The sequence below is a fragment of the Orcinus orca genome, chromosome 7, assembly GCF_937001465.1.
Source record: "Orcinus orca chromosome 7, mOrcOrc1.1, whole genome shotgun sequence".
In the NCBI taxonomy this organism is placed as follows: domain Eukaryota; kingdom Metazoa; phylum Chordata; class Mammalia; order Artiodactyla; family Delphinidae; genus Orcinus; species Orcinus orca.
The window spans coordinates 26,996,884-27,011,232 of record NC_064565.1 but is presented as its reverse complement, the minus strand read 5'-3'; the positions used below and the strand labels follow the sequence as shown (position 1 = coordinate 27,011,232).

General features: G+C 37.6%; 1 protein-coding gene across 20 annotated transcripts in view; it reads right to left on the bottom strand.

Annotated features, from left to right (window-relative positions):
* Positions 1 to 14,349, bottom strand: part of R3HDM1 (R3H domain containing 1) — a 180,959-nt gene that overhangs the window by 99,428 nt on the left and 67,182 nt on the right. For all 20 annotated transcript variants that reach the window (XM_049712659.1, XM_033420306.2, XM_049712650.1 and 17 more), the window contains exon 3: positions 13,330 to 13,540. In XM_049712659.1, the coding sequence (XP_049568616.1) occupies positions 13,330 to 13,500 (171 nt within the window). In that variant the 5' untranslated portion in view covers positions 13,501 to 13,540. The remainder of the gene's footprint in view (positions 1 to 13,329; positions 13,541 to 14,349) is intronic.

Genomic DNA, 14,349 nt, shown 5'->3' with positions numbered 1-14,349 from the left:
GGAAGGCCTCAGCATTGACTCTTTTCTTGGAAATACCACATTCTCTCTCTGGAAAAAGTGAACTGTTCCAGTAACTTTCTTCCCGCTGTCTGGGAGGACAAGATCAGCATGTCACTGCTCTCGGATGTATGTTTCTGTTGTATACATCACAGGGGGCCTGTGATCCTGGAAGATGCCAAGGGGCACTAATCATTTGATTAGAGTAGCTTCCACAGCTTAACAGCTGTTTTCAGTGTTGTTCAAAGTTCTGCCCACAGACCTGTCAACGGGCAACACCTGGGAGCTTGCTGAGGTGCAGAATCTTGGCAGTCTCACCCCACACATTCTTCAATCTCTTTTGTGGTTTTACAGTCTTCATCCTTTGCCTCCTTAAAGGTGTTGACTTTAAATGGATCTGGCATCTCTGGCTCTGTGGCCCCTTCCCTCTTGGGTGTGCAGTACATAGCAGGCATCCCTGGGCAATGGGGTGTCCTGGAGGTTGGGCTGGGACTGAGAAAGCTCCCTTGGCTGGCCCCTTTGGTGCCCTAACTAAGAAATCATCTCCAAAACCACAGTCATAAAGCTTTCCCTCAATGTTTTCTTCTAAGAATTTTAGAGTTTTATTAGCTCTTAGGTTTTTGATCCATTTTGTGTTAATTTTTGTTATGGTCTTAGGTAAGAGTTCAACTTCATTCTTTTGCATGTGGATATCTAGTTTTCCCAGCACCATTTTTTAAAAGACTGTCCTTTCTCCATGGACTTGGCACCCTTGTCAAAAATCGTTTGATCATATACGCAAGGACTTATTCCTGGGCTCTCTATTCTATTCCACTGGCCTATGTGTCTGTCTTTATGCCAGCACCACATTGTTTTGATTACTGTAGCTTTGCAGTAAGTTTTGAAGTCATGAAGTGTGACTCTTCCAGTTTTGTTCTTTTTCAAGGCTGTTTTGACTATTCCGGGTCCTCTGAGGTTCCATATGAATTTCAGGATGGGGTTTTCTAGTTCTGCAAAAATGACATTTGGGTTTTGATAGGATAATTACATTGAATTTCTAGATCACTTTGGGTAGCATTGACATTTTAACAATATTAAGTTTTCCAATCCATGAACATAAATGTGTTTTAATTTAGTTATGTCATCTGTAATTTCTTTCAGCAATGCTTTGTAGTTTTCATAGTACAAGACTTTCAACTCCTTGATTAAGTTAACTTCTAATTATTTTATTTTTTAATGCTATTGTAGATGAAATTGCTTTTGTAATTTCCTTTTCAGATTGTTCATTGTTAGTGTATAGAAATGCAACTGATTTTTGTGCACTGACTTTGTGTCCTGCTACTTTACCTGAATTCATTTATTAGTTCTAACAGGTTTTTTTTTGAACGTGTGTGAAATCTTTAGGGTTTTTTTTTTTTTTAACTTTTTTACATTGGAGTGTAGTTGATTGACAATGTTGTGTTAGTTTCAGGTGTTAGGGTTTTATACATATAAGATCATGTCATTTTCAGAGATAATTTTACTTCTTCCTTTCCAATTTGGATGGCTTTTATTTCTTTCTTGTATAATTGCTCTTAGAATTTCCAGTACCATGTTAAATAGAAATGGTAAAAGTGGGCATCCTTACCTTGTTCTTAATCTTAGAGGAAAAGCTTTCAGTGTTTCACCATTGAGCATGAAGCTCAATGTGGGTTTTTCATATATGGATTTTATTGTGTTGATGTAGTTTCCTGCTATTCCTAGTTTTATGAGTGTAAAAACAAAAAATCTTAATAGGTTGTTGTGTTTGATTATGATGATCAGGTTACCTCCCCCCCCCCCCCCGTCCCCATTCAGTTAATATGGTATACTGCATTGGTTGATTTTCATATGCTGAACCATCCTTGGAACCCACTTGGTCATGGTGCGTAATTCTTTTAATATGCTGCTGAATTCAATTGGCTAGTATTTTGTTGAAGATTTTTGCATCAATGTTTATAAGTGATAGTGGTCTGTAGTTTTTTCTTGCAGTGTCTTTGTCTGGCTTTGGTATCAGGGTAATGCTGGACACATAGAAAAGTAAGTTACAAAGTATTCCCTGCTCTGTAATTTTTTGGTAAAAGTTTGGGAACTATTGGTGTTAGTTCTTCAAATACTTGGTAGAATTCCTCAGATCTAGGGCTCTTCTCTGTCAGGAGATTTTGATTTTTTTGATTCAATCTCCTTATTAGTTATATGTCAATTCAGATTTTCTGTTCTTTGTGATTTAGTCTTGGTAGGTTTCGTGTTTCTAGGAATTTGTCTATTTCATTAGGTTATCCAATATGTTGGTTTGCAATTGTTCATAGTATCCTCTTTTAATTCTTTTTATTTTATAGAATAGATAGTAATGTCCATACTTTTTTTTTTTTTGCGGTATGCGGGCCTTTCACTGCTGTTGGCCTCTCCCGTTGCGGAGCACAGGCTCCGGATGCGCAGGCTCAGCGGCCATGGCTCACGGGCCCAGCCGCTCCGCGGCATGTGGGATCTTCCCGGACCGGGGCACGAACACGTGTCCCCTGCATCGGCAGGCGGACACTCAACCACTGCGCCACCAGGGAAGCCCCATACTTTCATTTTTATTTTAGTAATTTGAGGTTTTCTTTCCTGGGTTCTTTTTTTTTTTCCTCTGGTTCTCTTTTTCTGGGTTCATCTAGCTAAAGGCTTGTCAATTTTGTTGACCTTTTTGAAAAACCAACTTTTGGTTTCATTAATTTATCTCTATAGTTTTCTTTTCACTTTTAACAGAATTTCATTCATCGTCACAGTAAAAATTTAGCAGCTCCTTTAGCAGACTTTTACTACTTCAAAAAGATCCTAATTAAATTAGAATTTATAAGGCTTAGGGCTAAAGATGCCAATTTATAATTTACATTGTTTGATACTACAGTATAGGACAGGAATTAGGCCAATAAATGGGTTCAGAATATGAAACATCCCTTATATAATTTCAGTTTGAAACTGATATTAATACACTGTCAGAGCTACTAGCTCCTTGCTTAGAGAAAAACTGAGGTTCAATAATAAATGGTTAAGGTGTAATATTACAATAAACACACACTGCTTTTTAACATACTGCCCTGTAGATCAACTTCGAGGGCAAAGAAAAACAAACATAACTGATGATTTCAGTACTTTGGTCTTTTGTTTACAATAAAAGAAATTTAAACAAATTTAAAATTTATTTCAGAATATGGATCTGGAAGGATCCTCAAACATTACCCATGTCTTAATTGCTATCCCAAACCAGAGACCTTTACAATTAATAACAAAATAAGCAAAAATCTAAATCCATGTAGTCAACTTAACATTAAGGAATAATCTATAGGTTTTGTTTTCTAACATTTCTTTGCTTATCATAATGGCTCTGTCTCTCCTTTTTTTTTTTTTTGGCTGCACCATGCAGCATGAGGGATCTTAGTTCCCCAACCAGTGATCAAACTCATGCCACCTCAGTGGAAGCGTGGAGTCCTATCCATTGGACTGCTAGGGAATTCCCCATAATGTCTCTTTTGGTCTAATATTTTCAGTAATCTTCCTTGCTATCTTTGTACTGCTAGGACAAGTTTAGATCTGTTTAAAGTTTATTACGAAAGAAAATAAAGGAAAGAAAAACAAAAGCACTGAAATCATGAACTATGAGATTTACGTATTGCTAAGAAAGAACAGAATAATCTTTATGAGTTGTACTGTGTTTTCATAAAACTAACTACCAATCAATATCACTCAATTAATAGCAAATCTAACTTATTTCAAAAAGAGGATCATTTTTTATTTGTAATTATTATGAACAAAATTAATGATAACAGTTGACACCTTTCAACTAAGGCTCTTAATATACTTTGAAGACCTTACTAATTCTCACTACTTTTCAAGATAATGTTAATTATATATTTTTAATAATTTTTTTGATGTGGACCATTTTTAAAGTCTTTATTGAATTTGTTATAATATTGCTTCTGTTTTATGTTTTGGTTTTTTGGCCCCGAGGCATGTGGGATCTTAGCTTCTCAACCAGGGATCGAACCCCCACCCCTTGCATTGGAAGGTGAAGTGTTAACTGCTGGACCGCCAGGGAAGTCCCTAATAGTAATTATTGAGAGAAGATAATGAATTGAAGTGTAAATGTCAGCTAAAGGTCAAGAATAGTAAGAACAAAAGAGGCCAGGCTGGTATTTTCCACCGGAATAACAGAAAACAACAAAGTTTTCTGAGTTGACAGAGTGGATTTTTAAAAAACATCAATAAACTGACAAACCACCCCCAATCACTGATTTGTTTATACCATTTAATGCTCTGGGCAAAAAGGCACAGGATTAAAAACCCAAAGGCTGTGGAATCTAAAATTGATACAAATGAACTTATTTACAAAACAGAAACAGACTCACAGACTTAGAAAAACAAACTTATGGTTACCAAATGGGAAAGGGGGGGGAGGGATAAATTAGGAGGTTGGGATTAACATATACACACTACTATATATAAAAGAGATAAACAACAAGGACCTACTGCACAGCACACAGAACTCTACTCAATACTCTGCAATAGCCTATATGGGAAAAGAATATGAAACAGAATAGATATCCGTATATGTATAACTAAATCACTTTGCTGTACACCTGAAACTAAACACAACATTATAAATCAACTATACTCCAACAACAACAACAACAAAAATCCAAAGGCACAGGATTAAACATCTAAGGTAAAGTCCCTGGAGAAAGTCAAGGACTCTGGTTTATAGTTATCCCGTATATTAAATGAAGATAAAGGATCTTACCATCCACCATCCTAATGATGATATATGTGAAAGTTATTGGAGGAAGTAAAAATATTATGTAAAAGCATTCTACATCTGCAAGATATGGGGAACATCTTCTTTATACATGTCATAATAAAGCACTGTGAAAAGCAAATGTGCTAGCTATCGTGTATGTATCACCCAGGTTCAATAGAAAGAGCACCAAATCATAAAAATAATTAGAAAAGTAAAATGTACTATGGGAAGTCAATTTTAAGTTTTAAAAGTTGAACTCATTAAATACTTTTAAAGACAAAAGTACAGTATACAGATAGGGAACTTAATACAGAGAAAAAGTACTGTATTGAAAATTTTGGGAGCTTATGTCAAGAAATAAATTTTACTTTTTTTTAATTACTAAAGAAAAAAAATCTGATGTTGCATGACAATAAAGGGATCAATCTGAGGAACAATATAGTTGTGTTATTGCTAATAAATAATTAGTAACGATTATGATGATGATTATAAATACATTACTAACAGCATCTACCATCTGTTGGGCTTTTACTATGTAGCAGGTATATTACATACAGCCTTTTATCGTTGAGGAAAAAATAGTTAAGATTTGTATGATTTTACATGGACATAATCTTACTGAGCCCTTTAAACAGAAACTTCTTTACATGTTTCCTCAATTAAGGAATTTGATGCCCATTAACCTCACTGTTGGAGAAGTGTGGTCTCCCCCCTGAGCTTTTCTGATAACCTTATTAGACTGTCATTGCTTTCCTGTCCCTTACTTGCCCTATCCTCCCCTTTTTAAAGAAATACATTGGAACTAACTTGGGGAATACAAGATGTAAAAGTCGCATATTAATTATCACAGGGCTTGCTATAGAAGCTGAGAATATACTAAACACCTGCTTCAACTGATTCTGTGTATAGAAAATTCACTCATATATATCAGAAGCTGTTCATGCACTCTGGCACATGAGGCCTACTTGTTAACAAAAATCAGTTCTATTATTTCCTCCATAACAAGGGTTACCAACACAATTTGGACTCGCCATCCTACTGTTCAGTAGTTTGTGGGAAGAGGGATCAATGTTTGAACTGCTCCGAAATACGTTTTGGATTGTATTTATAGGTACATGTATACAGATGATCATCCCTAGACAAAGCATTTGTCAAGTACAAAGATACAATTGTAAAACCATGGGAAAGTTGAGTTTGAACCTTAGAGCATAAGATTCCTAATTTTACATTTCAAATAAATGGCAGAAATAAACACAAGTAATTTACCCTAAATTTAATGTGAAAAATCTATCTCTGAGAAAAATCAAACCACAACGACCACATGATTAAGTTATACAAAGGAAACCAAAGCAAACACTCCCCCCACCCATTTATCCCATGTTAAAGGTTAGTGGTAGTCTAACAAATTAAGATTTTTCTGGATTTAGAAACCTGACACCTCACTACCCCAAACCTTCCACATATTTAATAATCATACGAAGTCCAACATATCACTCAAGATTTGCAAGAGGAATGGTGTGTGTGTGGCAACAGAAAAATTACTAAGCAAAAACCCTTTGTACAATTATTTGGGACCATATCAACAATTCAGAACAACTCCAAAGCAATTATGTGGTAAACTGAACTTCTTGACATTAATGCACACATACTACTTGAATTAGTTCTAAAGCATTCTTAAGAAATTCTTAAGAAAGTAACCCTAAAAATTCTCTAAAAGATTATAGTTTCAAATAAAACTGAATAAAAAACACAATTAACACTTCTGAAGAATAGAGTCACAGAAGCGAAATTATTTATAGAAGAAATGGTCAAGGAGCTCTATGAGATAATATCTGCTTGGAACCATTCAAGGTGATGCCTAATGTCTGCTGGCCTCTCTCCAGCTTGATGAAATTATTATTATTATTATTTTGGTTTATGCAACTTTACTGAAGGAAAATCAATTAGTAGCAGAGCTATCAGTTTATCACTTATCCATTGACAACTTGCATCATTTACTCAGTGTTATATTAAACAGTGTATTGGAAGATAGATTAATAGCTCCAAGCCTCCTAACAATGTAAATGAAAATTACAAAATGTGTGAGACCCTATTTTGGAATACAAAGAGTGTTTGACTTCCAATTTCCATTCTCTGTAGAACAAGAGCAGGTCATTCCTTTATTGACATGCATAAAACACATCACATTTTCCATTCTGCTGATGCTATCAATTCAATACCAATTCTCCAGCCACATCAGTTATGAGCATAAAGTATATCATGTAACCTCAAATCTAACAGTGGAAGGTTTAAACAAGAATGGATGCTGCTAGAATAATGCTGCTTCCTTTGATGTGACAACTCAGCTTCCACCTTCCTCCCCCTCAGATGATTCTTCAGCACATTAGAGCAGTGAGGAATGGTTTTAGTCTCATAACAAAGTTAGAGTGAAAACACTGGCCACATAATACACATGCTCCATTTTTTAAAAAAAAACTTCTGAATCTTGGGTAACTGTTCTCTTGTAACTACTTTACAGCTTCTAAAAGCAGTTACTGTCCAAAGCTGGAAGAACGTAAGTATTCTCAGAGGAGCATGTGAATGAATGGAGGGAGGTAAACAAAACATAAAATGAAAAAAGATGAGGTCTGATGGGGAGCAGCCAGATAAGAAAATCATAAAAGGAACCATAGTTTAAAGTTTATTCCAGTTGTAATGAAGGTTATTCTGACTTTAAGGTAGCATCCCATGGCATACTTCTGAGTCCATTCCCGAGACAGCCTGCTGTACTTATCTCTGTCTGTTTTATAGATCCATGCAATCTCTGGCACTAGGGGATCATCTGGGTTTGGATCACATAGCAGTGAACAAATGAAGAACATTTTATGTAAACGTTATCCTTAACAAACAGTAGAAAATCATAAGATTTCTTTACAGTTTTATACTATGACATCCCTTCATTTAAAAATGAGTTTTTCTAAATAAAATATTAAGGGGATGGTCAGGAAACTAAGACTTGGAAATGGATGAAATGTATGCTTCCTTAGGAAAACATTTCCATTTCCCTAAGTCACTTTATTTTTATTTTTTCGGTACGCGGGCCTCTCACTGTTGTGGCCTCTCCCGTTGCGGAGCACAGGCTCCGGACATGCAGGCTCAGCGGCCATGGCTCACAGGCCCAGCCGTTCCGTGGCATATGGGATCTTCCCAGACCGGGGCACGAACCCATGTTCCCTGCATCAGCAGGCGGACTCTCAAACACTGCGCCACCAGGGAAGCCCCCTAAGTCACTTTAAATATTACTATGCTGAAGGAAGACAACAGACATAAATTATATTCATGGTAGCTGACTTTCAGAATGATAGAGAGGAAAGCAGAGAATATACTGACTAATTCAAAATTCTTAATAGGGAACCTACATTAATTGGTACATACATCTAAAATTTGAGTAAAAATAATAGTTGCTATTTAAAATTAAACCTTCAGGCAGTATCTCAGAGGTAAACAAAAGAAGATGAAATGCCTAGTAGTTTTTTTTTAAAAAGGCATTTCATAATAGGTAACTCCCTATTAAGTTAAGAGGTAACTGTGTATTAACCAGATTATTTTTTCAACAAGACACTCTATTCCCTGTTGATTCTTAAAACAGCTGACTTTATTTTACATTATGCGAAAACAGGATGACAATTTTTTTCTAGTTTTATATACTTCATTCCTAATTTCCATTACTTAAATCTCTTCTCTGTATATTATTCCAACTGTAAGCCCCTTGCCAGACACCTTGCACAGAGGCATCTTGGACTTCAAAATCTCCAAGCAGAGTAAATATACCCACATACAGTAAATTCTTAATAAACATTTGAGTAAACAACGAATATAGCATTCAGTGGATTAACATAAAACATTCTCATATTCTCCTTGTTCCTCCCCCAGTCGTTATAGTCACCATACTATACGGAATGTGATGTCAGAGACCAGGCCCATTTTTCCTTGCTACACTATGTCCTTGCCATGGAATAGGTTTTCAGTAAGTGCTTGGGGAATGCATGAAATTCTCCTGTAGTATGAACAACTGGGCCATGATTCAAGAATGGTCATCAAAACGTTTTTGTGCTTATTGCCAAGGGCGACACAACAGACATGGTAGGAAATGCAATACAGGCATACCTCATTTTACTGCACTTGGCAGATACTGTGTTTTTACAAACTGAAGGTCTGTGGCAACCCTGCAAGTCTATCGGCACCATTTTTCCGACAGCATTTGCTCACTTTGTCACGTTTTGGTAATTCTCACAATATTTCAAACTCTGTCATTATTATTTTATTTGTCATGGCGACCTGTGATCAGTGATCTTTGATGTTACTACTGTAATTGTTTTGGGGTGCATCAAGACGGCAAGCTTAACCAATGTGTGTGTGTTCTCACTGCTCCACCAACTGGCCAGCCGTTCCCGTCTCTCTCCGTCTCTGGCCTCCCAGTTCCCTGAGATACAGTAACACTGAAATCAGGCCAGTTAATAATCCTATACTGGCATTTAAGTGTTCAAGTGAAAGGCAGAGTCACACGTCTCTCAGTTTAATTCAAGAGCTAGAAATGATTAAGTTTAGTGAGGAAGGCATATCGAAAGCTGAGACAGACTGAAGGCTAGGGCTGCTGTGCCAAGCGATCAGCCAAGTTGTGAGCACAAGAGAAAAGTTCTTGGAGGAAAGTGCTACTCCAGTGAGCACACCAATGACAGGAAAGTGAAACTGCCTTACTGCTGATACGGAGAGAGTTGTAGTGGTCTGGATAGAAAATCCAAGCAGCCACAACATTCCCTTAAGCCAAAGCCTAATTCAGAGCAAAGCTCTGACTCTCAGCAATTCTGTGAAGGTTGAGAGAGGTGAGGAAGCTGTGGAAGATTAAAGCCAACAGAGGTTGGTTCATGAGGTTGAAGAAAAGAAGCCATCTCCGTAACATAAAAGTGCAAGGTGAAACAGCAAGTGTGATGTAGAAGCTGCAGCAAGTTATCCAGAAGATCTAATAGCCTTCTACTGGAAAAAGATGCCATCTAGGACTTCCATAGCTAGAGAGGAGAAATCAATGCCTGGCTTCAAAGTTTCAAAGGACAGGCTGATTCTCTTGCTAGGGGCTAATGCAGCTGGTGACTGTAAGTTGAAGCCAGTGCTCATTTACCATCCTGAAAATCCTAGGGCTCTTCAGAATTACACTAAACCTACACTGCCTGTGCTCTATCAGTGGAACAACAAAGCCTAGATGATAGCACATCTATTTACAACATGGTTAACTGAATATTTTAAGCCCACTGTTGAGACCTACTGCACGGAAAAAAAGATTCCTTTCAGAATATTGATACTACCACTCACTGACAATGCACCTGGTCACCCAAGAGCTCTGATGGAGATGTACAACAAGATTCATGTTGTTTTCATGCCTGCTAACACAACATCCATTCTGCAGCCCATGGATCAATGAGTAATTTCAACTTTCAAGTCTTATTACTTAATAAATACATTTTGTAAGGCTATAGCTGCCACAGACAGTGATTCTTCTGACGGATCTGGGCAAAGTAAATTGAAAGCCTCTGGAAAGATTCACCATTCTAGGTGCCATTCAGAACACGTGTGATTCATGAGAAGATGTCAAAATACGAACAGTAATAGCAGTTTGGAAGAATTTGATTCCAACCCTCCTGGATGACTTTGAGGGGTTCAAGACTTCAGTGGAGGAAGTAACTGCAGATGCAGTGGAAACAGCAAAGGAACTAGAATTAGAAGTGGAGCCTGAAGATATGAATGAACTGCTGCAATCTTATGATAAAACTTTTAACAGACGAGGAGTTGCTTCCTGTGGGTGAGCAAGGAGAGTGGTTTCTTGAGATGGCATCTACTCCTGGTGAAGATGCTGTGAAAATTATTGAAATGACAACAAAGGATTTAGAATATTTGATAAACTTGGATGATGAAGCAGCAGCCAGGTCTGAAAGGATTTGATTCCAATTTTTTTTTTTTTTGGGGGGTACGCGGGCCTCTCACTGTTGTGGCCTCTCCCGTTGCGGAGCACAGGCTCTGGACGCGCAGGCTCAGAGGCCACGGCTCATGGGCCCAGCCGCTCCGCGGCCTGTGGGATCCTCCCAGACCGGGGCACGAACCCGTGTCCCCTGCATTGGCAGGCGGACTCTCAACCACTGCACCACCAGGGAAGCCCTAATTCCAATTTTGAAAGAAGTTCTACTGTTGGTAAAATGTTACCAAACATCATTGCATGCTACAGAGAAATGGTTTGTGAAAGGAAGTGTAAATTGATGCAGCAAACTTCATTGTCTTATTTTAAGAAATGGCCACAGTGACCCCAACCTTTAGCAACCACCACCCTGATTAGTCAGCAGCCATCAGCGTCTAGGCAAGATGCTCCACCAGCAAAAAGATTATGCTTTGCTGAAGGCTCAGATGATGGTTAGCAGTTTTTTTAGCAATAAAGTATTTTTAATTAAGGTCTGAACCTTAATTAAAAGTTCACTACGAATTAATACATAATGCTATTGCACCCTTAACAGACTACAGTAGAGCATAAACATAACTTTTATATATGCTGGGAAACTTCATGTGACTTGCTTTATCGTGATATTTGCTTTACTGCAGTGGTCTGGAAACGAACCTGCAGTAAGTTCAACGTACGCTATAATCCAAATTAATCGCTTGTTGATAAACGTGACCTGAAAGAGTGAACATTAGGTGTAGAAAAGAAACTAGAAGGAAATCTTTTACTATTTCAATCACAAATGCAATAGAATTTAAGCATTTTCTCTGATCCAATCAGAATACTGGCATTCTGTCATCACTGAGTGTACTACTGACTGCAGGCATGACAATTTTTTGCAAGTGCTATTACTAAAAATGACTAGAAAAATTATGTTATTCCTCCAAATTTCTTAGATAATTACCACCTTACTATACTGAATCAGTGGGGCCTAAATTCTTTTTTACTGCTGTATGAGTTGCTATCAATTTCTAACACATTTCTGGCATATAATGAAGAATAAAGTTTTTGACTGAATGAAGGAATGAAATAACCTTTAAAAGAACCTTCTTAAATTATTCTACAAAAATAAGATATAAGTTTTGGCATGTAGCCCTCAAGGTCTTTAGGATGTAGAAAGAATGACAGAATATTTTCTCCAAAAATGAATTCTTTATTCATAGGGTTAAACTGAAACAGAAATGTTTGGCTTCCCTGGTGGCGCAGTGGTTGAGAGTCCGCCTGCCAATGCGGGGCACACAGGTTCGAGCCCCGGGCCGGGAGGATCCCACATGCCGCGGAGCAACTAAGCCCGTGTGCCACAACTACTGAACCTGCACTCTAGAACTTACGAGCCACAACTACTGAAGCCCGCACGCTTGGAGCCCGTGCTCCACAGCAGGACAAGCCACCACAATGAGAAGCCTGCGCACCAGAGAGAGGAGTGGTCCCCGTTCACTGCAACTAGAGAAAAGCCCACGTGCAGGGTTTTATGCCTCCTCCCTTGAATCCGGGCAGGCTTTATTGACATGTGTCATCAAAAGACAACAGTGGAAGTGACATTCTGAGACTTCTGAGCCTAGGTCAAAAGAAAGCTTGCAGCTTTGCTTGGCTATTGGAACATTCTTTCTGGAACTCTGAGTTGCCCATAATGAGTCTGATTACCTGAGCCTACTGAGCTACTGTGCTGGAGGGACCACAGGTAGGTGCTCCCAGTTCCAGCTGAACCTACATTCCAGCCATTCCCACCAAGGGGCCAGATATGTGAGTGAAAGAGTTGTGGACCTTCCAGGCCAGCCCACCTGCCATTTAAATATCAGCGAGGGATCTCTTTTGACGCCTTGTATGAGAGAAGATTCACTCAGCCAAGCCCTTGTGCCAAACCCTCACTCACAAATCATGAGATATTAAAAAACAAAATGTTGTTTTAAAATTGTGAGCTTTGTTTTGTGATCAGCTGTTGTATAGCAATAGATAACAGGAACACTGAGAAGTGAACACTGTGAGTACTACTTGAAACAATTTTTATCTATCTTGAATCTGTGGACCAACTCATCAATTTCTATCCATGCCTAGAATTAAAAGCCTTCTGAGTGGTTAGTTCTAAGTCGTCATACATGTGTAGCATCAAAAGCCTCAAGTGACCTTTTCTTCCCCACCAACCTCTTTTCTCAGTCATAGTTGATCAATTGCTTCCCCTAGGGTTGTTTTTGCCAATACAACTCCTGCAGTTTCAATCTCTCTAATTCTAATCTCCTCTAATCTTAGGTTATTCTCGACTCTCACAACACGGATAGGCGCAGAATGGAACGAAAAAGTATAAAGCCACTAAAAAAACATATTGGCCACATACAAATAAAAAGAAATATATTACATGATACAAGCAAATCAAAGAGCTAGACTCAACAAGCTAATCCAGATGACTCCAAAAAACAGCTGGTAGGCGTGTCGCAAAAGGTCAACTTGCCCTTTTACAATTCTGAAAGTGAGTTTTGTATGAAAAGTATAATTATATATAGACTATTTAATATTTGTAGCCAGGGGAAAAAATCCTGTTTACCTGCAAATCAATATTGTTGTCAATGCAACGTTCATTCTTCTCTGCCAAAATCTTCCCATAGTTTTCAGATTTGATAAGATTTTCAACTCCGGTTGTATCTTTCACTTCTGCCTCCAAATCCTTCATTGTTTCAGTTTCATTTTTTACAGTAACAGTATCAGACATCCTCATTAGCAAAGGTTATTTTAGAATTCTACAGGGAACTTGAAGCCTTAGCAAGCAAGAAAAAAAAAATTAATTCAGTTTGAAATATTTCTTACATTGAGTTAGTGCACAACATTGACTAAGTGCCTTCTATGTTCCAGGAATAATGTAAAATATACATGGATAGAAGCAAAATTCCTGCTTCTAAGGAACTGTAAAATACAGTTTAGTGGCAGACATATTTAAAAATAAAAAATCATAAAACAATGAGATAAGGGCTATAATAAGGGTATGAGGTGATTTTGATGCGCACACCACTTGTGAAAATTCCCAAGAAACATTAAGGAATAAGCCCTATTGAGATGTAAGGTAATGGCTGGAGAATTATAAATGCATATTTAGATGACATCAGAAATCTTTTCCTCTGAAGGGATATTATAAGTATTACCCTGTGAAAAACAATTTTCCTGTCATAGCTTTCATCTAGATTTCTGAAATTTCTAATTTGTTACATTAACCTGCAATTCCAAAAGGAAATAACTTAAAAAATAGACAGTAACATTCTATACAAAACACAGTTGTGAATCTTCACTAATAACTGTTCAGCGTTATGAATCAAGCATTGAAAACTCTCCTGACTCATGTGATTCACGGCCAAACAACACATATGGGCTCTATAGATCAAATATATAAGATGCCAATATATTTCATATCTTTAGTGAGTTTAAGGCAACAATGGGGACTTTACACTGAATATCAAATAGGAATGTATCAGATAAAGCTGTCATTTTAGGACATGTGAGAAATGTGAACCTGAACAGCAGAACTTGATGTAAACCACTCCGTTTTTTCTAGCCTTATTGAGATATAATTCAT